The 27,207-nt window shown below is 47.0% G+C and overlaps 3 protein-coding genes across 3 annotated transcripts; all 3 read left to right on the top strand.

Annotated features, from left to right (window-relative positions):
- Positions 1-276: 276 nt before the first annotated feature.
- On the top strand, positions 277-13,306 carry LOC120961259 (uncharacterized). Its single transcript, XM_049610046.1, has 3 exons — positions 277-985; positions 1,061-6,493; positions 13,219-13,306. Exons 1-2 carry the CDS (start codon positions 928-930, stop codon positions 6,466-6,468), a joined length of 5,466 nt encoding a protein of 1,821 aa, XP_049466003.1. The 5' UTR covers positions 277-927; the 3' UTR covers positions 6,469-6,493; positions 13,219-13,306.
- LOC120961343 (uncharacterized) lies at positions 7,566-13,136 on the top strand. The gene is made up of 2 exons (XM_049610044.1): positions 7,566-7,650; positions 7,728-13,136. The coding sequence occupies exons 1-2, from the start codon at positions 7,593-7,595 to the stop codon at positions 13,133-13,135; spliced, it is 5,466 nt and encodes a 1,821-aa protein (XP_049466001.1). The 5' UTR covers positions 7,566-7,592; the 3' UTR covers position 13,136.
- Positions 13,307-14,232: 926 nt separating the features above from the next.
- Positions 14,233-19,973, top strand: LOC120961342 (uncharacterized). The gene is made up of 3 exons (XM_049610045.1): positions 14,233-14,317; positions 14,395-19,827; positions 19,886-19,973. Exons 1-2 carry the CDS (start codon positions 14,260-14,262, stop codon positions 19,800-19,802), a joined length of 5,466 nt encoding a protein of 1,821 aa, XP_049466002.1. The 5' UTR covers positions 14,233-14,259; the 3' UTR covers positions 19,803-19,827; positions 19,886-19,973.
- Positions 19,974-27,207: the final 7,234 nt, after the last annotated feature.

Genomic DNA, 27,207 nt, shown 5'->3' with positions numbered 1-27,207 from the left:
TTTGGATTTTTAGCTGAAAAACTAACTTTGGCGAGGAGCGGAAATCGTCACACGCACACATATGAAGACTATGTACGATGAAAAAAAATTCTCGCAATGTTTCTTTCTCTTTTTTTATCCCCACTTTTTTGAGGTTAGATATTTATTCCCGTCATTGACGTCATATGACGTCATTTTCATGTTGATATGACGTCATTCATCATTTTGTCAAAGCACGCTCCATGTTTCTGAGGTTACCTGAAGAAATGGAAAGTATATTGAAATTTATTAATCTATATATAAATTTTCGTTAACGCTGACGCTCGATGTCACACTTTGCGTTACGCTGTTTCTATCTCGCCCGTTCTGCCTTCGCTGCCGTATAACACCATCACGCTCGCACGACCGCACGACGAATACCCCTACCATCGTGAGCACGACCAACGCTGCAGGGGTGCTCAACCGTTTCCTCGCTTTCCGAACTCGACCGAGCAGTGCGCACACTATCGACTCGCCCTTGCGAGCCCCTGCCAGCGCATGCGCGTACGAGCAAGCGAGCGAGCGAGCGAACGATCGAGTTGGCTACGCGATATGATATATTTTTTGACAAAACGAATATCGTTTATTAATACGGTTATAGGTGCGATTTACACTTTTTTAAGTTGATTTCCAGTTTTTTTAGTTTAGTTTGAGTATTAGGTTAATTTCTTTAGGTGCGCATGGTGAAGTATAGTGTAGTGTAGTTTAGAAAAGTGTTGTGTATTGTAGTGTAGTTTAGTACGCAGGGCAGTGTAGATTTAGTGTAAGGAGATTATTTTCGTAACGTACGTTTCGTGTACGTTTTGTGGTTCAATTTGTTGTTCCTGCGTGGAACGTGTGTTCCTGTGTTCCTGTGTTCCTGTGTTTCTGTGTTCCGGCGTTTTCTTGCAATTCTGTTTTTGCTACGATATGGAGCATAATGAGGAAAGTGTGGGCAACGGTTGCCCTATGATTGACATCATGTCAGGTATAATATTTCCTACTTTCTTTTATTCACAGCACTTATCTAAAATTCTTTTTTTTGTTTTACAATTTTCAACAGCCCCAGTTACAGAACCCTATCCACAAACCATGCAGCCCTCCGTAAGTGATATCGTCTCACAGAATCTCACTCCACCGGAAGAAACTCCGAACGAAAAGAAAGCAAGGCTTCAAAGGAAGCGACAGGCGTTGTACAGGGCCAAGAAGCGCCTCCCGGGTGCAGCTCCTACGCTGGCAGCTGTACAGGACGACCAACAGGCTGTACCTTCAACTTTGGCCGGGTCATCCTTATCAGCAGCTTCTGCAATCCTGCAACAACAACAACGAAGGAATACGGACGACGAATTGCTCAATGAAATCGCTGGACGATACTCCACCCCACCGGATGAAACACCACCCGAGAAGAAGGCAAGGCTCGCCAGAAAGCGACAAGCGCTGTACAGGGCCAAGAAGCGCCTCGCGGGAGCAGCTCCTACGGTGGCAGCTGTACAGGACGACCAACAGGCTGTACCGTCTACTTCGGCCGGGACATCCTTATCAGGAGCTCCAGCAATCTTGCAACAACAACAACTACGAAGGAATATTGACGATGATTTGCTCAATGAAATCGCTGGACGGTACTCCACCCCACCGGATGAAACACCACCCGAGAAGAAGGCAAGGCTCGCCAGAAAGCGACAGGCACTGTACAATGCCAGGAAGCGCATGGTGCAAACTCCGAATGTCGCAACTGTGGTCAACCGCGCCCCAGCACCAGCATCAGCACCAGTACCAGCACCAGCACCAGCACCAACACCAGCATTGGTAGACCCAACTGCAGCAGTTGCTATCCGAGTGCCAATACATCAGCAGCTACAAACATACGTGCGCCATCTTCGCGACCATGAAGCAGATCAGCAGCGACAATTCATAGCCCGGCGTCGTATGACCGGCCATCTGAGAGTAGCACATGGGAACCATGAGTCGTACAGTTGTCCCTCGCTTCATACGCTTGCACCACGCGTACCTTGCAATTTCTGTTCCGCTCTCAAGTGGCCTGGAGAGCCGCCCAGTGTGTGCTGCAACAGTGGACAAGTTGTGCTTCCACCGTTTCCCGAACCGCCAGCAGAGTTGCGCCAACTATTTGACGTGCCGCAATTTCTGCTCAACATCCGGCGATACAATAATGCGTTTGCCTTCACCTCTATCGGTGCCTCAATACGAGGAAATGACCCAGTACGCCAGGATCTACGAGTCGGTCACGGTGGAATTTACAACTATCGCATACAAGGTGCGCTTTGCCATCGAATCGGTTCGCTCGCTGTGCTTCCAGGACGTCCACCATGCTACGCACAGCTGTACTTTTATGATTCAAGCTCGGAGGGTCAGTACGACGAAATGCTGAACGCTCGGGCCATAGCATATGGTAGTGAGCTGAATCGTGAAATATTGGCCATTTTGCAACGTGTTTTTTCGACTCACAATCCGATTGCAGAGATGTTTAAGCATGCGTACGAACGGATGTCTGTTCGAGATGATCTGCGGCTTTGCATCCACTCGCGTATACCAGGCATCGATCAACGGCGTTACAATGCACCGACTGCAGATGAAGTTGGTGGCGTGTTCGTGTGCGATGATACTACCGGAGCCACGGAACATACACGCGATATTGTGCTGCAGCATCGTGCCACAGGATACTTGCAGCCTGTGTTTGATACCAACCAGTTGGCAGATGCACTCCAATACCCGATTCTGTTTCCGCGGGGTGAAACCGGTTGGACTTACGGTATGCCAAAGGTACAGCGCCGAACCAGACAGCAGCAACAACCAAGCAGACCAACAAGTTCGAGCAACGGAGCGGCGCACATAGATGAAAATGATGATGCTGCTGAGGATCCTAATCCTGAGTTGGATGGAGCAGAGCGTTCAGCAAATCAAATAACGCCACGCGAATATGCCGCATATCGCATAGCCTGGCGGGAAAACGCTCAAACGCTTATGCATCGTGCCGGACGATTGTTTCAGCAGTACTGTGTAGACCAGTACTGTAAGATAGAGATGCAGCGGTTGAAATATTTGCGAGAGCACCAGGCACAACTTCGCACTGAGGCGTACACGGGCTTTATGGATCTTGCCGGCGCTGAAGGTACTATCGCGGATCTTCATCCCGATAATTTGCCTAATGTGGCTGTGGAAATCCCTGTAGTGCAAGAACCACCTGTTGCACCCCGTCGTTCCATCATCGATCCGCCCTCGAACCTGTCGCGTACGGGCACGCGTGTTATTCTCGGACCATCATTTGTCGGTAGCAATCGATATATGCGAGCGCAATATCAAGACGCAATGGCTATTGTTCGAGCTTTGGGTAAACCGGACCTGTTTATCACCGTCACGTGCAATCCGAAGTGGCCGGAAATCACACAGTGCCTACTTCCACGTCAGCAGGCCCCGGATCGACCCGATGTTATCGTACGTGTCTTTCGGTTAAAGCTGAAAGCCATACTGAATGACCTAACCATGGGAGCTCTCGGGATTGAGGTAGCTCGCATTCACGTGATCGAGTTCCAAAAACGTGGCCTTCCCCATGCACACATACTCGTGATTCTCGCCGAGGAAGACAAACCGCAGACCCCGGCAGACTACGACAAGATCGTGTCTGCCGAACTTCCTAATCCTGCAACGTCGTCGCAACTGTTCGAGACGGTACAGAGCTGTATGATGCATGGACCGTGTGGGGCTGCCAATCCTGCCGCACCTTGCATGAAGGATGGTACATGCGAAAAAGGGTTCCCAAAGTCATTCTGCGAACAGACGCGCAGCATGGATAATGGCTATCCACAGTACCGTCGTCGTAACAATGGGCGCAGTGTGACGGTGAAAGGAATCGAGCTGGACAACCGGTACGTCGTGCCCTACAACCCATGGTTCACGCATAAGTACAATTGCCACATCAGCGTTGAGGTGTGTACTTCGATCAGCAGCGTGAAATATTTGTACAAATACGTGTACAAGGGGCACGACCGTCTGAGCGTTACCCTGGCGGTAGGCAACGATGAAATTCAGCAGCATATCGATGCACGCTACCTTTCACCGACGGACAGCTGCTGGCGAATAATGCGCTTTGAGTTGCAAGCAAAAACGCACACCGTTGTTACACTGCCTATCCATCTGGAAAATCAACAGAACGTGTTTTTCCGGGCAAACGAAACCGTTTCGTGCGTATTAAACCGTGGTAACCATACCATGTTGACACGATTCTTCCAGCTGGCGGCACATGACAACTTTGCCAGAGCGCTCCTGTACCACGATGTCCCGACGTACTACCGGTACGCGAAACCAACTGCGAACCAGCGACTACCGTGGCAGGAACCGGGAACAAAGCACTGGATCCGTCGCATACGTACCGGGCACAAGACAGTGATCGGCCGAATGGTGTCCTGTAGCATGCAGCTTATGGAACGCTACTGCTTACGGTTGCTTCTTTGCTACCGCAAGGGTCCAACATCGTACGAGGATCTGCGTACTGTTAACGGTTCGGTGTGCGAAACGTTTCAGCAGGCTGCCATCAACGAAGGGCTGCTTGAGGATGATTCCGAGTGGGATCGTGCTCTAGAAGAAGCGGCCACTTATCGTATGCCCGCCCAGTTGCGCCATTTCTTCGCACTCATCCTTTCGTCTGGGATGCCACAAAACCCGCGCACCCTGTGGGAAAGCTATGCGAGTGAAATGAGTGAAGATTTTCACCACCGCAATCGCGACCGGTACACGACGGAGGAATCCGACCTGAATAAGCTGCTACGTGATGTTGAACACTTCCGGGCGCTGAGTGACATCGATCGCTACCTGCGCGGTACGACGCCATCGAAGGATTTGACCAGTTTCCCAGGAATGCCTCAGCTTTCGGAGTATGAACACGTTCAGGCACACATCATGGACGATGATGATGTCAACGAGTTCATTATCGCTGAACGATCGTATCTGATCACGGATCTCGATGCTACCCTTGCCACCGTACATCAGCTCAACGACGAACAACGCATGGTGTACGAAACGGTCACGGCGGCAATCGATCGTCAATTAGCGACGGCGGCAAGCCAAGCGAACGCTGGTGACCAACGGTTATTCTTCCTGGATGGCCCTGGTGGAACGGGTAAATCTTTTTTGGTAGAAAAGATACTGGCACACGTCCGTCGCTGCGGAGAAATTGCGCTAGCAACTGCAGCAAGCGGCATAGCAGCACTGTTGCTTACAGGAGGGAAAACAGTACACTCCACGTTTAAGTTGCCGCTGGACTTAAACAATCATTCCACCTGTAGCATTACGGTTCAGTCGAAACGGGCCGAAATGCTTCGACAAACAGCACTGATCGTTTGGGATGAGGCGTCGATGAGCAGTCGGTTTGCTCTCGAAGCAGTCGATCGGACCCTGCAGGACATAACGGGTGTGCAGCTTCCTTTCGGCGGTAAGGTGGTGCTGCTGTCCGGTGACTTTCGGCAAATTTTACCGATCGTACCGAAGGGCACGGATGCACAAATCATCAACGAGTGCATCAAGAAGAGCACATTATGGCCCCTGTTTAGGTCGCTACAATTGCGCGATAACATGCGGGTACGCACGGCACCAAACGCGAACCAAGCCAGTGAGTTGCGAGATTTTGCCAACCTTCTGCTTCGTATCGGTGAAGGACGGCACGATACGTTTGCAGGACTGGATCCATCGTTGGCAAAAATACCGCACGATATGATTGTGCCCCATACTGCGAATCCGACAAACGACCTTAACACCCTGATCGACAAAATCTACCCGGACATGCAACGGCACTTCCAACATCCGTCATTCTTTTCGGATCGGGCTATTCTGTCGCCGCTTAACGTGGATGTTGCCAGCGTGAACAACCTGGTCCTAGACCGAATTCCTGGACCGGAACAGGAGTACCGTTCGGTCGATACATTGGTCAACCCGGAGGAACACGAGCATCTGCAACTTCCTTCCGAATACTTGAACACACTCAATGTCAGCGGCATCCCAGTGCATCGCTTGCGGCTGAAACGATTTGCACCAGTACTTTTATTGCGCAATCTTAATTCCGACATGGGATTGTGTAACGGTACGCGTTTGCAAATTGTAGGCCTAAAGCGAAACTGTTTACACGCTAAAATTCTGACAGGCACGCGGAGAGACGAAGACGTCCTGCTTCCACGGATCTTCTGTGACAGCAACGATAAGGGTCACCCGTTCCAGATCCGCCGTAAACAGTTTCCGGTGCAAGTGTGCTTTGCGATGACCATCAACAAGTCGCAAGGGCAATCGCTTCACCATTTGGGCCTATATCTGCCGCAAGATGTTTTCGCCCATGGCCAGCTATACGTTGCACTCTCGCGGGTGACATCACGAGCGAACATTGCTGTGCTGATACCGAACCCGAAACGCGCTGACGAGGAAGGTGTCTCCACAAGCAACATCGTCTACCGAGAGGTCGTTGACAGATGATTCTTCTACTGAACCAGAGTGTGACGTAATTACTGAAAACAGAAAATTAGACATTACATAAATATAAATATCCATTCTTTCAGTTTGAACCGGCTATTCACTAACAATACATCTACCAGAACCTAGAACAAGACGGCAGCAAAATACAAACAATACATGTGTACATCTTCCTTGGCTATCCTTACTGCATTTTCGTTTCATGCAGCGCCTGCAACCAAAACGATCACGTAAACGACGGGACAATCAATTGAACTTCCATGCTGGAAGGTGGAGCTTTACTTCATGCACCACGTTCCATGCGCACCTGACTTTGACTGAACACCCCACATTTCCAGGCTCTCCAGCAATCTTTCCTTGGAATGCCATGAGACTTCCAATTTCCACGAGGAACGAGGTGGCATGCTCCAGTTGTTTCTGTGCAGCCTGGAGTTTCCGTGCGTAGCACTGTAACCGGGCCTCTTAAGCTAGTCTATATATAAATTTTCGTTAACGCTGACGCTCGATGTCACACTTTGCGTTACGCTGTTTCTATCTCGCCCGTTCTGCCTTCGCTGCCGTATAACACCATCACGCTCGCACGACCGCACGACGAATACCCCTACCATCGTGAGCACGACCAACGCTGCAGGGGTGCTCAACCGTTTCCTCGCTTTCCGAACTCGACCGAGCAGTGCGCACACTATCGACTCGCCCTTGCGAGCCCCTGCCAGCGCATGCGCGTACGAGCAAGCGAGCGAGCGAGCGAACGATCGAGTTGGCTACGCGATATGATATATTTTTTGACAAAACGAATATCGTTTATTAATACGGTTATAGGTGCGATTTACACTTTTTTAAGTTGATTTCCAGTTTTTTTAGTTTAGTTTGAGTATTAGGTTAATTTCTTTAGGTGCGCATGGTGAAGTATAGTGTAGTGTAGTTTAGAAAAGTGTTGTGTATTGTAGTGTAGTTTAGTACGCAGGGCAGTGTAGATTTAGTGTAAGGAGATTATTTTCGTAACGTACGTTTCGTGTACGTTTTGTGGTTCAATTTGTTGTTCCTGCGTGGAACGTGTGTTCCTGTGTTCCTGTGTTCCTGTGTTTCTGTGTTCCGGCGTTTTCTTGCAATTCTGTTTTTGCTACGATATGGAGCATAATGAGGAAAGTGTGGGCAACGGTTGCCCTATGATTGACATCATGTCAGGTATAATATTTCCTACTTTCTTTTATTCACAGCACTTATCTAAAATCCTTTTTTTTTTGTTTTACAATTTTCAACAGCCCCAGTTACAGAACCCTATCCACAAACCATGCAGCCCTCCGTAAGTGATATCGTCTCACAGAATCTCACTCCACCGGAAGAAACTCCGAACGAAAAGAAAGCAAGGCTTCAAAGGAAGCGACAGGCGTTGTACAGGGCCAAGAAGCGCCTCCCGGGTGCAGCTCCTACGCTGGCAGCTGTACAGGACGACCAACAGGCTGTACCTTCAACTTTGGCCGGGTCATCCTTATCAGCAGCTTCTGCAATCCTGCAACAACAACAACGAAGGAATACGGACGACGAATTGCTCAATGAAATCGCTGGACGATACTCCACCCCACCGGATGAAACACCACCCGAGAAGAAGGCAAGGCTCGCCAGAAAGCGACAAGCGCTGTACAGGGCCAAGAAGCGCCTCGCGGGAGCAGCTCCTACGGTGGCAGCTGTACAGGACGACCAACAGGCTGTACCGTCTACTTCGGCCGGGACATCCTTATCAGGAGCTCCAGCAATCTTGCAACAACAACAACTACGAAGGAATATTGACGATGATTTGCTCAATGAAATCGCTGGACGGTACTCCACCCCACCGGATGAAACACCACCCGAGAAGAAGGCAAGGCTCGCCAGAAAGCGACAGGCACTGTACAATGCCAGGAAGCGCATGGTGCAAACTCCGAATGTCGCAACTGTGGTCAACCGCGCCCCAGCACCAGCATCAGCACCAGTACCAGCACCAGCACCAGCACCAACACCAGCATTGGTAGACCCAACTGCAGCAGTTGCTATCCGAGTGCCAATACATCAGCAGCTACAAACATACGTGCGCCATCTTCGCGACCATGAAGCAGATCAGCAGCGACAATTCATAGCCCGGCGTCGTATGACCGGCCATCTGAGAGTAGCACATGGGAACCATGAGTCGTACAGTTGTCCCTCGCTTCATACGCTTGCACCACGCGTACCTTGCAATTTCTGTTCCGCTCTCAAGTGGCCTGGAGAGCCGCCCAGTGTGTGCTGCAACAGTGGACAAGTTGTGCTTCCACCGTTTCCCGAACCGCCAGCAGAGTTGCGCCAACTATTTGACGTGCCGCAATTTCTGCTCAACATCCGGCGATACAATAATGCGTTTGCCTTCACCTCTATCGGTGCCTCAATACGAGGAAATGACCCAGTACGCCAGGATCTACGAGTCGGTCACGGTGGAATTTACAACTATCGCATACAAGGTGCGCTTTGCCATCGAATCGGTTCGCTCGCTGTGCTTCCAGGACGTCCACCATGCTACGCACAGCTGTACTTTTATGATTCAAGCTCGGAGGGTCAGTACGACGAAATGCTGAACGCTCGGGCCATAGCATATGGTAGTGAGCTGAATCGTGAAATATTGGCCATTTTGCAACGTGTTTTTTCGACTCACAATCCGATTGCAGAGATGTTTAAGCATGCGTACGAACGGATGTCTGTTCGAGATGATCTGCGGCTTTGCATCCACTCGCGTATACCAGGCATCGATCAACGGCGTTACAATGCACCGACTGCAGATGAAGTTGGTGGCGTGTTCGTGTGCGATGATACTACCGGAGCCACGGAACATACACGCGATATTGTGCTGCAGCATCGTGCCACAGGATACTTGCAGCCTGTGTTTGATACCAACCAGTTGGCAGATGCACTCCAATACCCGATTCTGTTTCCGCGGGGTGAAACCGGTTGGACTTACGGTATGCCAAAGGTACAGCGCCGAACCAGACAGCAGCAACAACCAAGCAGACCAACAAGTTCGAGCAACGGAGCGGCGCACATAGATGAAAATGATGATGCTGCTGAGGATCCTAATCCTGAGTTGGATGGAGCAGAGCGTTCAGCAAATCAAATAACGCCACGCGAATATGCCGCATATCGCATAGCCTGGCGGGAAAACGCTCAAACGCTTATGCATCGTGCCGGACGATTGTTTCAGCAGTACTGTGTAGACCAGTACTGTAAGATAGAGATGCAGCGGTTGAAATATTTGCGAGAGCACCAGGCACAACTTCGCACTGAGGCGTACACGGGCTTTATGGATCTTGCCGGCGCTGAAGGTACTATCGCGGATCTTCATCCCGATAATTTGCCTAATGTGGCTGTGGAAATCCCTGTAGTGCAAGAACCACCTGTTGCACCCCGTCGTTCCATCATCGATCCGCCCTCGAACCTGTCGCGTACGGGCACGCGTGTTATTCTCGGACCATCATTTGTCGGTAGCAATCGATATATGCGAGCGCAATATCAAGACGCAATGGCTATTGTTCGAGCTTTGGGTAAACCGGACCTGTTTATCACCGTCACGTGCAATCCGAAGTGGCCGGAAATCACACAGTGCCTACTTCCACGTCAGCAGGCCCCGGATCGACCCGATGTTATCGTACGTGTCTTTCGGTTAAAGCTGAAAGCCATACTGAATGACCTAACCATGGGAGCTCTCGGGATTGAGGTAGCTCGCATTCACGTGATCGAGTTCCAAAAACGTGGCCTTCCCCATGCACACATACTCGTGATTCTCGCCGAGGAAGACAAACCGCAGACCCCGGCAGACTACGACAAGATCGTGTCTGCCGAACTTCCTAATCCTGCAACGTCGTCGCAACTGTTCGAGACGGTACAGAGCTGTATGATGCATGGACCGTGTGGGGCTGCCAATCCTGCCGCACCTTGCATGAAGGATGGTACATGCGAAAAAGGGTTCCCAAAGTCATTCTGCGAACAGACGCGCAGCATGGATAATGGCTATCCACAGTACCGTCGTCGTAACAATGGGCGCAGTGTGACGGTGAAAGGAATCGAGCTGGACAACCGGTACGTCGTGCCCTACAACCCATGGTTCACGCATAAGTACAATTGCCACATCAGCGTTGAGGTGTGTACTTCGATCAGCAGCGTGAAATATTTGTACAAATACGTGTACAAGGGGCACGACCGTCTGAGCGTTACCCTGGCGGTAGGCAACGATGAAATTCAGCAGCATATCGATGCACGCTACCTTTCACCGACGGACAGCTGCTGGCGAATAATGCGCTTTGAGTTGCAAGCAAAAACGCACACCGTTGTTACACTGCCTATCCATCTGGAAAATCAACAGAACGTGTTTTTCCGGGCAAACGAAACCGTTTCGTGCGTATTAAACCGTGGTAACCATACCATGTTGACACGATTCTTCCAGCTGGCGGCACATGACAACTTTGCCAGAGCGCTCCTGTACCACGATGTCCCGACGTACTACCGGTACGCGAAACCAACTGCGAACCAGCGACTACCGTGGCAGGAACCGGGAACAAAGCACTGGATCCGTCGCATACGTACCGGGCACAAGACAGTGATCGGCCGAATGGTGTCCTGTAGCATGCAGCTTATGGAACGCTACTGCTTACGGTTGCTTCTTTGCTACCGCAAGGGTCCAACATCGTACGAGGATCTGCGTACTGTTAACGGTTCGGTGTGCGAAACGTTTCAGCAGGCTGCCATCAACGAAGGGCTGCTTGAGGATGATTCCGAGTGGGATCGTGCTCTAGAAGAAGCGGCCACTTATCGTATGCCCGCCCAGTTGCGCCATTTCTTCGCACTCATCCTTTCGTCTGGGATGCCACAAAACCCGCGCACCCTGTGGGAAAGCTATGCGAGTGAAATGAGTGAAGATTTTCACCACCGCAATCGCGACCGGTACACGACGGAGGAATCCGACCTGAATAAGCTGCTACGTGATGTTGAACACTTCCGGGCGCTGAGTGACATCGATCGCTACCTGCGCGGTACGACGCCATCGAAGGATTTGACCAGTTTCCCAGGAATGCCTCAGCTTTCGGAGTATGAACACGTTCAGGCACACATCATGGACGATGATGATGTCAACGAGTTCATTATCGCTGAACGATCGTATCTGATCACGGATCTCGATGCTACCCTTGCCACCGTACATCAGCTCAACGACGAACAACGCATGGTGTACGAAACGGTCACGGCGGCAATCGATCGTCAATTAGCGACGGCGGCAAGCCAAGCGAACGCTGGTGACCAACGGTTATTCTTCCTGGATGGCCCTGGTGGAACGGGTAAATCTTTTTTGGTAGAAAAGATACTGGCACACGTCCGTCGCTGCGGAGAAATTGCGCTAGCAACTGCAGCAAGCGGCATAGCAGCACTGTTGCTTACAGGAGGGAAAACAGTACACTCCACGTTTAAGTTGCCGCTGGACTTAAACAATCATTCCACCTGTAGCATTACGGTTCAGTCGAAACGGGCCGAAATGCTTCGACAAACAGCACTGATCGTTTGGGATGAGGCGTCGATGAGCAGTCGGTTTGCTCTCGAAGCAGTCGATCGGACCCTGCAGGACATAACGGGTGTGCAGCTTCCTTTCGGCGGTAAGGTGGTGCTGCTGTCCGGTGACTTTCGGCAAATTTTACCGATCGTACCGAAGGGCACGGATGCACAAATCATCAACGAGTGCATCAAGAAGAGCACATTATGGCCCCTGTTTAGGTCGCTACAATTGCGCGATAACATGCGGGTACGCACGGCACCAAACGCGAACCAAGCCAGTGAGTTGCGAGATTTTGCCAACCTTCTGCTTCGTATCGGTGAAGGACGGCACGATACGTTTGCAGGACTGGATCCATCGTTGGCAAAAATACCGCACGATATGATTGTGCCCCATACTGCGAATCCGACAAACGACCTTAACACCCTGATCGACAAAATCTACCCGGACATGCAACGGCACTTCCAACATCCGTCATTCTTTTCGGATCGGGCTATTCTGTCGCCGCTTAACGTGGATGTTGCCAGCGTGAACAACCTGGTCCTAGACCGAATTCCTGGACCGGAACAGGAGTACCGTTCGGTCGATACATTGGTCAACCCGGAGGAACACGAGCATCTGCAACTTCCTTCCGAATACTTGAACACACTCAATGTCAGCGGCATCCCAGTGCATCGCTTGCGGCTGAAACGATTTGCACCAGTACTTTTATTGCGCAATCTTAATTCCGACATGGGATTGTGTAACGGTACGCGTTTGCAAATTGTAGGCCTAAAGCGAAACTGTTTACACGCTAAAATTCTGACAGGCACGCGGAGAGACGAAGACGTCCTGCTTCCACGGATCTTCTGTGACAGCAACGATAAGGGTCACCCGTTCCAGATCCGCCGTAAACAGTTTCCGGTGCAAGTGTGCTTTGCGATGACCATCAACAAGTCGCAAGGGCAATCGCTTCACCATTTGGGCCTATATCTGCCGCAAGATGTTTTCGCCCATGGCCAGCTATACGTTGCACTCTCGCGGGTGACATCACGAGCGAACATTGCTGTGCTGATACCGAACCCGAAACGCGCTGACGAGGAAGGTGTCTCCACAAGCAACATCGTCTACCGAGAGGTCGTTGACAGATGATTCTTCTACTGAACCAGAGTGTGACGTAATTACTGAAAACAGAAAATTAGACATTACATAAATATAAATATCCATTCTTTCAGTTTGAACCGGCTATTCACTAACAATACATCTACCAGAACCTAGAACAAGACGGCAGCAAAATACAAACAATACATGTGTACATCTTCCTTGGCTATCCTTACTGCATTTTCGTTTCATGCAGCGCCTGCAACCAAAACGATCACGTAAACGACGGGACAATCAATTGAACTTCCATGCTGGAAGGTGGAGCTTTACTTCATGCACCACGTTCCATGCGCACCTGACTTTGACTGAACACCCCACATTTCCAGGCTCTCCAGCAATCTTTCCTTGGAATGCCATGAGACTTCCAATTTCCACGAGGAACGAGGTGGCATGCTCCAGTTGTTTCTGTGCAGCCTGGAGTTTCCGTGCGTAGCACTGTAACCGGGCCTCTTAAGCTAGTCTATATATAAATTTTCGTTAACGCTGACGCTCGATGTCACACTTTGCGTTACGCTGTTTCTATCTCGCCCGTTCTGCCTTCGCTGCCGTATAACACCATCACGCTCGCACGACCGCACGACGAATACCCCTACCATCGTGAGCACGACCAACGCTGCAGGGGTGCTCAACCGTTTCCTCGCTTTCCGAACTCGACCGAGCAGTGCGCACACTATCGACTCGCCCTTGCGAGCCCCTGCCAGCGCATGCGCGTACGAGCAAGCGAGCGAGCGAGCGAACGATCGAGTTGGCTACGCGATATGATATATTTTTTGACAAAACGAATATCGTTTATTAATACGGTTATAGGTGCGATTTACACTTTTTTAAGTTGATTTCCAGTTTTTTTAGTTTAGTTTGAGTATTAGGTTAATTTCTTTAGGTGCGCATGGTGAAGTATAGTGTAGTGTAGTTTAGAAAAGTGTTGTGTATTGTAGTGTAGTTTAGTACGCAGGGCAGTGTAGATTTAGTGTAAGGAGATTATTTTCGTAACGTACGTTTCGTGTACGTTTTGTGGTTCAATTTGTTGTTCCTGCGTGGAACGTGTGTTCCTGTGTTCCTGTGTTCCTGTGTTTCTGTGTTCCGGCGTTTTCTTGCAATTCTGTTTTTGCTACGATATGGAGCATAATGAGGAAAGTGTGGGCAACGGTTGCCCTATGATTGACATCATGTCAGGTATAATATTTCCTACTTTCTTTTATTCACAGCACTTATCTAAAATCCTTTTTTTTTTGTTTTACAATTTTCAACAGCCCCAGTTACAGAACCCTATCCACAAACCATGCAGCCCTCCGTAAGTGATATCGTCTCACAGAATCTCACTCCACCGGAAGAAACTCCGAACGAAAAGAAAGCAAGGCTTCAAAGGAAGCGACAGGCGTTGTACAGGGCCAAGAAGCGCCTCCCGGGTGCAGCTCCTACGCTGGCAGCTGTACAGGACGACCAACAGGCTGTACCTTCAACTTTGGCCGGGTCATCCTTATCAGCAGCTTCTGCAATCCTGCAACAACAACAACGAAGGAATACGGACGACGAATTGCTCAATGAAATCGCTGGACGATACTCCACCCCACCGGATGAAACACCACCCGAGAAGAAGGCAAGGCTCGCCAGAAAGCGACAAGCGCTGTACAGGGCCAAGAAGCGCCTCGCGGGAGCAGCTCCTACGGTGGCAGCTGTACAGGACGACCAACAGGCTGTACCGTCTACTTCGGCCGGGACATCCTTATCAGGAGCTCCAGCAATCTTGCAACAACAACAACTACGAAGGAATATTGACGATGATTTGCTCAATGAAATCGCTGGACGGTACTCCACCCCACCGGATGAAACACCACCCGAGAAGAAGGCAAGGCTCGCCAGAAAGCGACAGGCACTGTACAATGCCAGGAAGCGCATGGTGCAAACTCCGAATGTCGCAACTGTGGTCAACCGCGCCCCAGCACCAGCATCAGCACCAGTACCAGCACCAGCACCAGCACCAACACCAGCATTGGTAGACCCAACTGCAGCAGTTGCTATCCGAGTGCCAATACATCAGCAGCTACAAACATACGTGCGCCATCTTCGCGACCATGAAGCAGATCAGCAGCGACAATTCATAGCCCGGCGTCGTATGACCGGCCATCTGAGAGTAGCACATGGGAACCATGAGTCGTACAGTTGTCCCTCGCTTCATACGCTTGCACCACGCGTACCTTGCAATTTCTGTTCCGCTCTCAAGTGGCCTGGAGAGCCGCCCAGTGTGTGCTGCAACAGTGGACAAGTTGTGCTTCCACCGTTTCCCGAACCGCCAGCAGAGTTGCGCCAACTATTTGACGTGCCGCAATTTCTGCTCAACATCCGGCGATACAATAATGCGTTTGCCTTCACCTCTATCGGTGCCTCAATACGAGGAAATGACCCAGTACGCCAGGATCTACGAGTCGGTCACGGTGGAATTTACAACTATCGCATACAAGGTGCGCTTTGCCATCGAATCGGTTCGCTCGCTGTGCTTCCAGGACGTCCACCATGCTACGCACAGCTGTACTTTTATGATTCAAGCTCGGAGGGTCAGTACGACGAAATGCTGAACGCTCGGGCCATAGCATATGGTAGTGAGCTGAATCGTGAAATATTGGCCATTTTGCAACGTGTTTTTTCGACTCACAATCCGATTGCAGAGATGTTTAAGCATGCGTACGAACGGATGTCTGTTCGAGATGATCTGCGGCTTTGCATCCACTCGCGTATACCAGGCATCGATCAACGGCGTTACAATGCACCGACTGCAGATGAAGTTGGTGGCGTGTTCGTGTGCGATGATACTACCGGAGCCACGGAACATACACGCGATATTGTGCTGCAGCATCGTGCCACAGGATACTTGCAGCCTGTGTTTGATACCAACCAGTTGGCAGATGCACTCCAATACCCGATTCTGTTTCCGCGGGGTGAAACCGGTTGGACTTACGGTATGCCAAAGGTACAGCGCCGAACCAGACAGCAGCAACAACCAAGCAGACCAACAAGTTCGAGCAACGGAGCGGCGCACATAGATGAAAATGATGATGCTGCTGAGGATCCTAATCCTGAGTTGGATGGAGCAGAGCGTTCAGCAAATCAAATAACGCCACGCGAATATGCCGCATATCGCATAGCCTGGCGGGAAAACGCTCAAACGCTTATGCATCGTGCCGGACGATTGTTTCAGCAGTACTGTGTAGACCAGTACTGTAAGATAGAGATGCAGCGGTTGAAATATTTGCGAGAGCACCAGGCACAACTTCGCACTGAGGCGTACACGGGCTTTATGGATCTTGCCGGCGCTGAAGGTACTATCGCGGATCTTCATCCCGATAATTTGCCTAATGTGGCTGTGGAAATCCCTGTAGTGCAAGAACCACCTGTTGCACCCCGTCGTTCCATCATCGATCCGCCCTCGAACCTGTCGCGTACGGGCACGCGTGTTATTCTCGGACCATCATTTGTCGGTAGCAATCGATATATGCGAGCGCAATATCAAGACGCAATGGCTATTGTTCGAGCTTTGGGTAAACCGGACCTGTTTATCACCGTCACGTGCAATCCGAAGTGGCCGGAAATCACACAGTGCCTACTTCCACGTCAGCAGGCCCCGGATCGACCCGATGTTATCGTACGTGTCTTTCGGTTAAAGCTGAAAGCCATACTGAATGACCTAACCATGGGAGCTCTCGGGATTGAGGTAGCTCGCATTCACGTGATCGAGTTCCAAAAACGTGGCCTTCCCCATGCACACATACTCGTGATTCTCGCCGAGGAAGACAAACCGCAGACCCCGGCAGACTACGACAAGATCGTGTCTGCCGAACTTCCTAATCCTGCAACGTCGTCGCAACTGTTCGAGACGGTACAGAGCTGTATGATGCATGGACCGTGTGGGGCTGCCAATCCTGCCGCACCTTGCATGAAGGATGGTACATGCGAAAAAGGGTTCCCAAAGTCATTCTGCGAACAGACGCGCAGCATGGATAATGGCTATCCACAGTACCGTCGTCGTAACAATGGGCGCAGTGTGACGGTGAAAGGAATCGAGCTGGACAACCGGTACGTCGTGCCCTACAACCCATGGTTCACGCATAAGTACAATTGCCACATCAGCGTTGAGGTGTGTACTTCGATCAGCAGCGTGAAATATTTGTACAAATACGTGTACAAGGGGCACGACCGTCTGAGCGTTACCCTGGCGGTAGGCAACGATGAAATTCAGCAGCATATCGATGCACGCTACCTTTCACCGACGGACAGCTGCTGGCGAATAATGCGCTTTGAGTTGCAAGCAAAAACGCACACCGTTGTTACACTGCCTATCCATCTGGAAAATCAACAGAACGTGTTTTTCCGGGCAAACGAAACCGTTTCGTGCGTATTAAACCGTGGTAACCATACCATGTTGACACGATTCTTCCAGCTGGCGGCACATGACAACTTTGCCAGAGCGCTCCTGTACCACGATGTCCCGACGTACTACCGGTACGCGAAACCAACTGCGAACCAGCGACTACCGTGGCAGGAACCGGGAACAAAGCACTGGATCCGTCGCATACGTACCGGGCACAAGACAGTGATCGGCCGAATGGTGTCCTGTAGCATGCAGCTTATGGAACGCTACTGCTTACGGTTGCTTCTTTGCTACCGCAAGGGTCCAACATCGTACGAGGATCTGCGTACTGTTAACGGTTCGGTGTGCGAAACGTTTCAGCAGGCTGCCATCAACGAAGGGCTGCTTGAGGATGATTCCGAGTGGGATCGTGCTCTAGAAGAAGCGGCCACTTATCGTATGCCCGCCCAGTTGCGCCATTTCTTCGCACTCATCCTTTCGTCTGGGATGCCACAAAACCCGCGCACCCTGTGGGAAAGCTATGCGAGTGAAATGAGTGAAGATTTTCACCACCGCAATCGCGACCGGTACACGACGGAGGAATCCGACCTGAATAAGCTGCTACGTGATGTTGAACACTTCCGGGCGCTGAGTGACATCGATCGCTACCTGCGCGGTACGACGCCATCGAAGGATTTGACCAGTTTCCCAGGAATGCCTCAGCTTTCGGAGTATGAACACGTTCAGGCACACATCATGGACGATGATGATGTCAACGAGTTCATTATCGCTGAACGATCGTATCTGATCACGGATCTCGATGCTACCCTTGCCACCGTACATCAGCTCAACGACGAACAACGCATGGTGTACGAAACGGTCACGGCGGCAATCGATCGTCAATTAGCGACGGCGGCAAGCCAAGCGAACGCTGGTGACCAACGGTTATTCTTCCTGGATGGCCCTGGTGGAACGGGTAAATCTTTTTTGGTAGAAAAGATACTGGCACACGTCCGTCGCTGCGGAGAAATTGCGCTCGCAACTGCAGCAAGCGGCATAGCAGCACTGTTGCTTACAGGAGGGAAAACAGTACACTCCACGTTTAAGTTGCCGCTGGACTTAAACAATCATTCCACCTGTAGCATTACGGTTCAGTCGAAACGGGCCGAAATGCTTCGACAAACAGCACTGATCGTTTGGGATGAGGCGTCGATGAGCAGTCGGTTTGCTCTCGAAGCAGTCGATCGGACCCTGCAGGACATAACGGGTGTGCAGCTTCCTTTCGGCGGTAAGGTGGTGCTGCTGTCCGGTGACTTTCGGCAAATTTTACCGATCGTACCGAAGGGCACGGATGCACAAATCATCAACGAGTGCATCAAGAAGAGCACATTATGGCCCCTGTTTAGGTCGCTACAATTGCGCGATAACATGCGGGTACGCACGGCACCAAACGCGAACCAAGCCAGTGAGTTGCGAGATTTTGCCAACCTTCTGCTTCGTATCGGTGAAGGACGGCACGATACGTTTGCAGGACTGGATCCATCGTTGGCAAAAATACCGCACGATATGATTGTGCCCCATACTGCGAATCCGACAAACGACCTTAACACCCTGATCGACAAAATCTACCCGGACATGCAACGGCACTTCCAACATCCGTCATTCTTTTCGGATCGGGCTATTCTGTCGCCGCTTAACGTGGATGTTGCCAGCGTGAACAACCTGGTCCTAGACCGAATTCCTGGACCGGAACAGGAGTACCGTTCGGTCGATACATTGGTCAACCCGGAGGAACACGAGCATCTGCAACTTCCTTCCGAATACTTGAACACACTCAATGTCAGCGGCATCCCAGTGCATCGCTTGCGGCTGAAACGATTTGCACCAGTACTTTTATTGCGCAATCTTAATTCCGACATGGGATTGTGTAACGGTACGCGTTTGCAAATTGTAGGCCTAAAGCGAAACTGTTTACACGCTAAAATTCTGACAGGCACGCGGAGAGACGAAGACGTCCTGCTTCCACGGATCTTCTGTGACAGCAACGATAAGGGTCACCCGTTCCAGATCCGCCGTAAACAGTTTCCGGTGCAAGTGTGCTTTGCGATGACCATCAACAAGTCGCAAGGGCAATCGCTTCACCATTTGGGCCTATATCTGCCGCAAGATGTTTTCGCCCATGGCCAGCTATACGTTGCACTCTCGCGGGTGACATCACGAGCGAACATTGCTGTGCTGATACCGAACCCGAAACGCGCTGACGAGGAAGGTGTCTCCACAAGCAACATCGTCTACCGAGAGGTCGTTGACAGATGATTCTTCTACTGAACCAGAGTGTGACGTAATTACTGAAAACAGAAAATTAGACATTACATAAATATAAATATCCATTCTTTCAGTTTGAACCGGCTATTCACTAACAATACATCTACCAGAACCTAGAACAAGACGGCAGCAAAATACAAACAATACATGTGTACATCTTCCTTGGCTATCCTTACTGCATTTTCGTTTCATGCAGCGCCTGCAACCAAAACGATCACGTAAACGACGGGACAATCAATTGAACTTCCATGCTGGAAGGTGGAGCTTTACTTCATGCACCACGTTCCATGCGCACCTGACTTTGACTGAACACCCCACATTTCCAGGCTCTCCAGCAATCTTTCCTTGGAATGCCATGAGACTTCCAATTTCCACGAGGAACGAGGTGGCATGCTCCAGTTGTTTCTGTGCAGCCTGGAGTTTCCGTGCGTAGCACTGTAACCGGGCCTCTTAAGCTAGTCTCTTATATATAAATTTTCCTTAGCGCGTAACGCTACCATGGCAACGGGGTGACGCCGTTACAGTAACGGTGTAAAGGCGACGCCGTTACGGTGACGGTGTTATGGTGATGCCGTTCGGAGACGGTGTTACGATGACGGTGTGTTTTTCATTGGTTGCTCTTCTTCGTACACGTGCACCGTACTCGGGCACTTTTGCTGACCGGCTGTTTTGATCTAGCAGTTACTTTCAACCGTACGGATTTGATCTGGTTGATGGAATTGTATTTGTTTTTTTTTGTGGAATATTTTTTTAAAGCCGTTGAAATTGTTTTAACTGATGCTGGGCCAAGTTTTGTTTATCAATTGAATTGCTTGGGTGTTGATCAAACGTGTGTTGAGGTGAATCGAGCTTGCGGAAAGAAAAGGCATGTAGATTTTCGAAAATGGTGCTATCGTCTAATCAAGTTGAAACGCGACCAGTTTGGTAAATTGAATGAGTTTTTGTACAGATGTTTGTAGTACTAACCATAAACAATGTACCTTTTTCATGTGTGTATGAATCCTTGACCAGCGTGATCCAATCTAATAGCTTCAAGGACATCAAAAGGCAACACATATGGAGATCCATACAGTATGAAGATGAACATAAATGACGATCCATACAGTATGGTGGGTATTTTATCGCACATCGATATTATTTGCAGCTGTTAGCAAATAAATTAACCGACCGTTTTTCTTTTTCCTATAGCTTTTGGTGGCTCATCTCGCACCTCAAAACGAAACGATGGGCGTATGCTGTATCCCGTTTCAAGGAGATGAATGGACCAAGCAAGTGCAGGTAACTAAACGTCCAGTTGTAGAAGCCGAATGCAACAGGGTAGAAGAGAAGATGGACAGGCGCAACAGGCACTACAAAAAAAAAACAAAAAACAAAAATATGTACAAAGAAAAACAGAAGAACATCCATCGCAGTCGCGTAGCTGTGCATGAGAGTTTAAATTAAAAACGTACGGAAGTGCTCCGGCAAGAAATTCAAACTTAACAACCATAGAATCCTCTACTTTACTTTCCGAAATCAGCCAATGATGTGTGTGATTCCTTAGCAAGGGGAAAACCGAATCGCAAGTCGATTAACAACTATATTCAAATGCTTGAGCATAATCATGTATCTGCCTATGACTGGAAATGAAGTTGATTATGGCAAACAATTGATAATGATGATGATTTTTACAAATGCATGTTCGACATCGCCCTTGTAAAATTCATGCAAAATATCATAGAAAAAAGTGATTAATTCACATTGGTTTTTATAAGGTGTTAAGTTTAGCAACATTGTGTAATAAACATAATTACAACGCTGTCGTTTAAAAACGGTTTTACACTCATTCAATATCAAACTCATTAAATGTTTTCCCATATAACAATTTTCACCACAAATTCACCTCAAAACCTCTTGATTTCAGCAAAACAAGAGGTTTGCTGTCATTTTGAATGCATCAAGGTGAACATAAACCAAGGTACGTTTTTACCAAGGATTGTATAGTTTCACACATTCGAAATTGTTTTCGAATGTCATTTTCGATTCGAAGATTGCATAAAAAAAGCCGCGCTTTTATGTACGCGCTTTGTCAATGTGGATATGTGTGTGTGTTACTGTGCGCACCCGGCTTGGCTGGCTTGTCATCTTTGGGGGCCTTCACGATTCTAGTTAGTTTTTTGTATGGAGTTTGACAGTTGGAGGCTGAAATCATGTAAACAATCCATACAAAACCACACAAAAAACTAGCCTGCGATTTTCAGTCGAGAAAATTTTAGCCTAAAAGCTAGAATTAGATTCGAGAACCTACTCGAAAACACGGGTTTGTTTACATTTATCCCAAGTTGCATTAAAGAGATCAGGTAATGCAATATAGAATCAAAGTGTATGTAGTCCAGGTGGTCTCATAGCATTTTTTTATAACCAATTTTGAATATCATTTTATGACAGGATGGGTGATAACTTTTGTTCAAATAAGCTTTCTGGAGGCTTGACGAATACTCAAAACACTCTTACAATCTTCATTCAGAAGCAGAAGCGATAAAAATCAGCCTTCTAAATTCATACACCTTGGGTGGGCTTATCACCTGTATATTATACTTACTTAGATAGCTGCTCGAAAACTGCTATATAATGCAAACAGCTGACAGGCTGCAATTTCAGCCTACGAACTTACAACGGAAAGGCCCCCTTTGTTGTGTGGACATAATTTAGGTAGCACGGTAAGTAGTTTTCGTTAAGTATAAAACACTCATTAGCTAGGGAGTGCCCAAGTGGGGCACTCACAACAGGATATATAAGTGTGCACGTGGTGGGTATCGCTCTTCTCTTCTGTTGTAACGTGAGAGCGGTAACAAGTACAATAAAATACCGTTTCTCGAAAAGTGGTGTCTTAATATAACATGGCGATCCTGCCAACTCAAAGTGTGCTTCGTACCGTGCTATACAATATAAAAAAGTGCTGTGAATAATAGTTGCAAATTTGGTCGACTCTACCAAATAATCACGCATTGCTACACGAAACGAAAAAGCTACGTAAAATAGCTATATTAATGCACAGAGCAATACGTGCAATACAAGCGTACATGCCTCACCTTCATATTGCGTGACGACATACGACACCCAAAACCGAGCATCACCATTACCATTGGGTAACGCCAGAAAAAATCACCAAATCAGAAGAGAATTATCTGCGCTGACCGACAAACCAAATCAGCACAACGAACAGCACCTGTAACTAAATACAGCTACAGCAGCGTGCCGACCGCCATCGCACTAACCAACGGAACACGGGACGTCAGGGCATCGAACTTCGCCATCGCAACGATCGAAAAAAAAAGTGACATCAAGGCACCGTGCTCCAAAAGCGTGCTAACAACGAAAATACAACATCCGAGAACATCCTTGCACCGAGCGAAGAAGAAATCCAGCATCCGAGAGCATCATCGCGCCGAGCAACAGAACGCGTTACATCGAGAGCAAGCTGCGCCAGCGCGTTGAACGAGAGAGCCACACCAGCACGTCTAGCGCCGCCATCGCGCTGATGAACCACTTCGAGCCAGCTGCAGACGCATAACTATACGCAATAAAAGGTACGTGATACCCCCACAAGTAAGTGCCACAAAAAAAAAAAAATATAATTGTGATTTTGTAACTTAAGCTAGATAGGATGTTTTATTTAGTTTTGCTATTTATTTTTTTTAAACTGTGCATTATTTATTTCAAAATATTTTAATCGTATTAAATCATAAATCGTGTTTGAAAAAAAAAAGAGGAAGAAGTGTTAGGTAAAGTGAAAAAAAAGTCAAAGTGTTAGTGCAGTTACAGCATTCCTATCCACGTTAACCCTTTGCATTGGTTGTTTTTGATAGTAAGTTGGAGCCTCGTGATCCTTCGTGATAATCTCATATAATCGGGCTTAATTAAATCGTTCGAACGTGATGAGTTCTTATCAGTTTTTTGGGTTTTCACAATTCTAAAAAAAAAAAAAAAACATAATAATAATAATAATACATTGAAATATTTTTCATCATATGTTTTTTTTTCACCATGCGATATAAGTGTTAACAGTGCGTAAAAAAAAAATAAATAAATAAAAAAAAAAAAATATATATATATATATATATATATATATATATATATATATATATATATATATATATATATATATATTATATATATATATATATATATTATATATTATATATATATATATATATATATATATATATATATATATATATATATATATATATATATATATATATATATATATATATATATATATATATATATATATATATATATATATATATATATTTTTTTTTTATTTATTTATTTTTTTTTTACGCACTGTTAACACTTATATCGCATGGTGAAAAAAAAAACATATGATGAAAAATATTTCAATGTATTATTATTATTATTATGTTTTTTTTTTTTTTTAGAATTGTGAAAACCCAAAAAACTGATAAGAACTCATCACGTTCGAACGATTTAATTAAGCCCGATTATATGAGATTATCACGAAGGATCACGAGGCTCCAACTTACTATCAAAAACAACCAATGCAAAGGGTTAACGTGGATAGGAATGCTGTAACTGCACTAACACTTTGACTTTTTTTTCACTTTACCTAACACTTCTTCCTCTTTTTTTTTTCAAACACGATTTATGATTTAATACGATTAAAATATTTTGAAATAAATAATGCACAGTTTAAAAAAAATAAATAGCAAAACTAAATAAAACATCCTATCTAGCTTAAGTTACAAAATCACAATTATATTTTTTTTTTTTTGTGGCACTTACTTGTGGGGGTATCACGTACCTTTTATTGCGTATAGTTATGCGTCTGCAGCTGGCTCGAAGTGGTTCATCAGCGCGATGGCGGCGCTAGACGTGCTGGTGTGGCTCTCTCGTTCAACGCGCTGGCGCAGCTTGCTCTCGATGTAACGCGTTCTGTTGCTCGGCGCGATGATGCTCTCGGATGCTGGATTTCTTCTTCGCTCGGTGCAAGGATGTTCTCGGATGTTGTATTTTCGTTGTTAGCACGCTTTTGGAGCACGGTGCCTTGATGTCACTTTTTTTTTCGATCGTTGCGATGGCGAAGTTCGATGCCCTGACGTCCCGTGTTCCGTTGGTTAGTGCGATGGCGGTCGGCACGCTGCTGTAGCTGTATTTAGTTACAGGTGCTGTTCGTTGTGCTGATTTGGTTTGTCGGTCAGCGCAGATAATTCTCTTCTGATTTGGTGATTTTTTCTGGCGTTACCCAATGGTAATGGTGATGCTCGGTTTTGGGTGTCGTATGTCGTCACGCAATATGAAGGTGAGGCATGTACGCTTGTATTGCACGTATTGCTCTGTGCATTAATATAGCTATTTTACGTAGCTTTTTCGTTTCGTGTAGCAATGCGTGATTATTTGGTAGAGTCGACCAAATTTGCAACTATTATTCACAGCACTTTTTTATATTGTATAGCACGGTACGAAGCACACTTTGAGTTGGCAGGATCGCCATGTTATATTAAGACACCACTTTTCGAGAAACGGTATTTTATTGTACTTGTTACCGCTCTCACGTTACAACAGAAGAGAAGAGCGATACCCACCACGTGCACACTTATATATCCTGTTGTGAGTGCCCCACTTGGGCACTCCCTAGCTAATGAGTGTTTTATACTTAACGAAAACTACTTACCGTGCTACCTAAATTATGTCCACACAACAAAGGGGGCCTTTCCGTTGTAAGTTCGTAGGCTGAAATTGCAGCCTGTCAGCTGTTTGCATTATATAGCAGTTTTCGAGCAGCTATCTAAGTAAGTATAATATACAGGTGATAAGCCCACCCAAGGTGTATGAATTTAGAAGGCTGATTTTTATCGCTTCTGCTTCTGAATGAAGATTGTAAGAGTGTTTTGAGTATTCGTCAAGCCTCCAGAAAGCTTATTTGAACAAAAGTTATCACCCATCCTGTCATAAAATGATATTCAAAATTGGTTATAAAAAAATGCTATGAGACCACCTGTTAACAGTGCGTAAAAAAAAAATAAATAAATAAAAAAAAAAAAAAAAAAAATATATATATATATATATATATATATATATATATATATATATATATATATATATAATATATAATATATATATATATATATATATAATATATATATATATATATATATATATATATATATATATATATATATATATATATATATATATATATATATATATATATATATATATATATATATATATATATATAAGTATATGATAACAATAATAATACAATTTTTTTTCCTTATCATATAAAGTGCATTCATGTAAAGTGTCAGATAAAGTGATTTACCTGTTATCTTATTAATAATATTTTCTTTCCAAATGGTGTCTGAATAACTATTACATTTTTTAAGTTCCTGTATACCTGCTACTAGTTCATACTCTTACGCATATTGTTAAATTTAATTTTCCCGCTAAATGAAAAAAAAAAATCATTACCATTACATTACCATTACTAGCACCCCTGTAACTAGAACTACTAGGAATAAAACTAATAGTACCCCTGCGATTAAAACCAATACAAATAAAACTACTGGTATCCCTGCAAATAAAACCATTATAAACGAAACCATTACAAAAGTAACCTGCAGTGAACCTTGCACAATGGCAGCCAAGTTGGATATTAGTTTAGCACTAAAACTGGTCAAACCTTTCGATGGTACCAATACGCTATTAAATCCATATATTGAAAGTGTTGAACTACTTTTAGATTATGCTGAAAAAGTGCCTGAAGTGGACATCGTTAAATTTATGAAAACCACATTGATTGGTACTGCTCATGGAGTCATAGACACAGCATGCAATGTAAAAGAAGCTTTCAGTCTTCTTCGTACACGATTCAGCGTGCACTTAACGCCGCTAGCTGTAGAAAAAGAATTAACCGCGCTGAAACAAGGCTCAAAAACTATTTCCGAATTTGGGAAGGAGTTAGAAAAAATGGCAGCTAAATTATCCGCAGCTCATGTAGCTGTAGGAACTTTTTCTACGGAATTTGCCGCACATAGCATTGTTAATCCAATTATAGTACGCGCCTTTACGCAAGGTTTGAATGAAGCTAACACAAGATTTTTCTTGCAAGCACGCAATCCGCTTACACTTTGCAAAGCCATATCAGATGCTTTAGAATGTGAACCGATTGCAGAGCGATCAACAGCTCTTTGGTATCAAACCCCGCGTCCATCGCAACGCTATGCGAGACGCCCCCAAAACTCATACTACCCTAGGCAATCGTATAACCCAGCATATAGAGGTAGACCATACCAGCGGTATTCTAGTAATCAAGGTTATGAAAACCAGCCACGAAATATTACAAATAACAATCAACGTGGATATAGCAGCAGAAATTATTCGAACAGCC

Source organism: Anopheles coluzzii, chromosome 3, assembly GCF_943734685.1.
Source record: "Anopheles coluzzii chromosome 3, AcolN3, whole genome shotgun sequence".
Classification (NCBI taxonomy): Eukaryota; Metazoa; Arthropoda; class Insecta; order Diptera; family Culicidae; genus Anopheles; species Anopheles coluzzii.
Note: the sequence above shows the minus strand (reverse complement) of the source record. Positions and strands in the feature narration are given on the sequence as shown.

Excerpts from the sequence above, each read along its gene's own strand:
- LOC120961259 (XM_049610046.1), top strand. The coding sequence starts at position 928 with ATGGAGCATAATGAGGAAAGTGTGGGCAACGGTTGCCCTATGATTGAC. Across the intron at positions 986-1,060 it reads TATGATTGACATCATGTCAG|CCCCAGTTACAGAACCCTAT; the intron begins GTATAATATTTC and ends AATTTTCAACAG.
- LOC120961342 (XM_049610045.1), top strand. The coding sequence starts at position 14,260 with ATGGAGCATAATGAGGAAAGTGTGGGCAACGGTTGCCCTATGATTGAC. Across the intron at positions 14,318-14,394 it reads TATGATTGACATCATGTCAG|CCCCAGTTACAGAACCCTAT; the intron begins GTATAATATTTC and ends AATTTTCAACAG.
- LOC120961343 (XM_049610044.1), top strand. The coding sequence starts at position 7,593 with ATGGAGCATAATGAGGAAAGTGTGGGCAACGGTTGCCCTATGATTGAC. Across the intron at positions 7,651-7,727 it reads TATGATTGACATCATGTCAG|CCCCAGTTACAGAACCCTAT; the intron begins GTATAATATTTC and ends AATTTTCAACAG.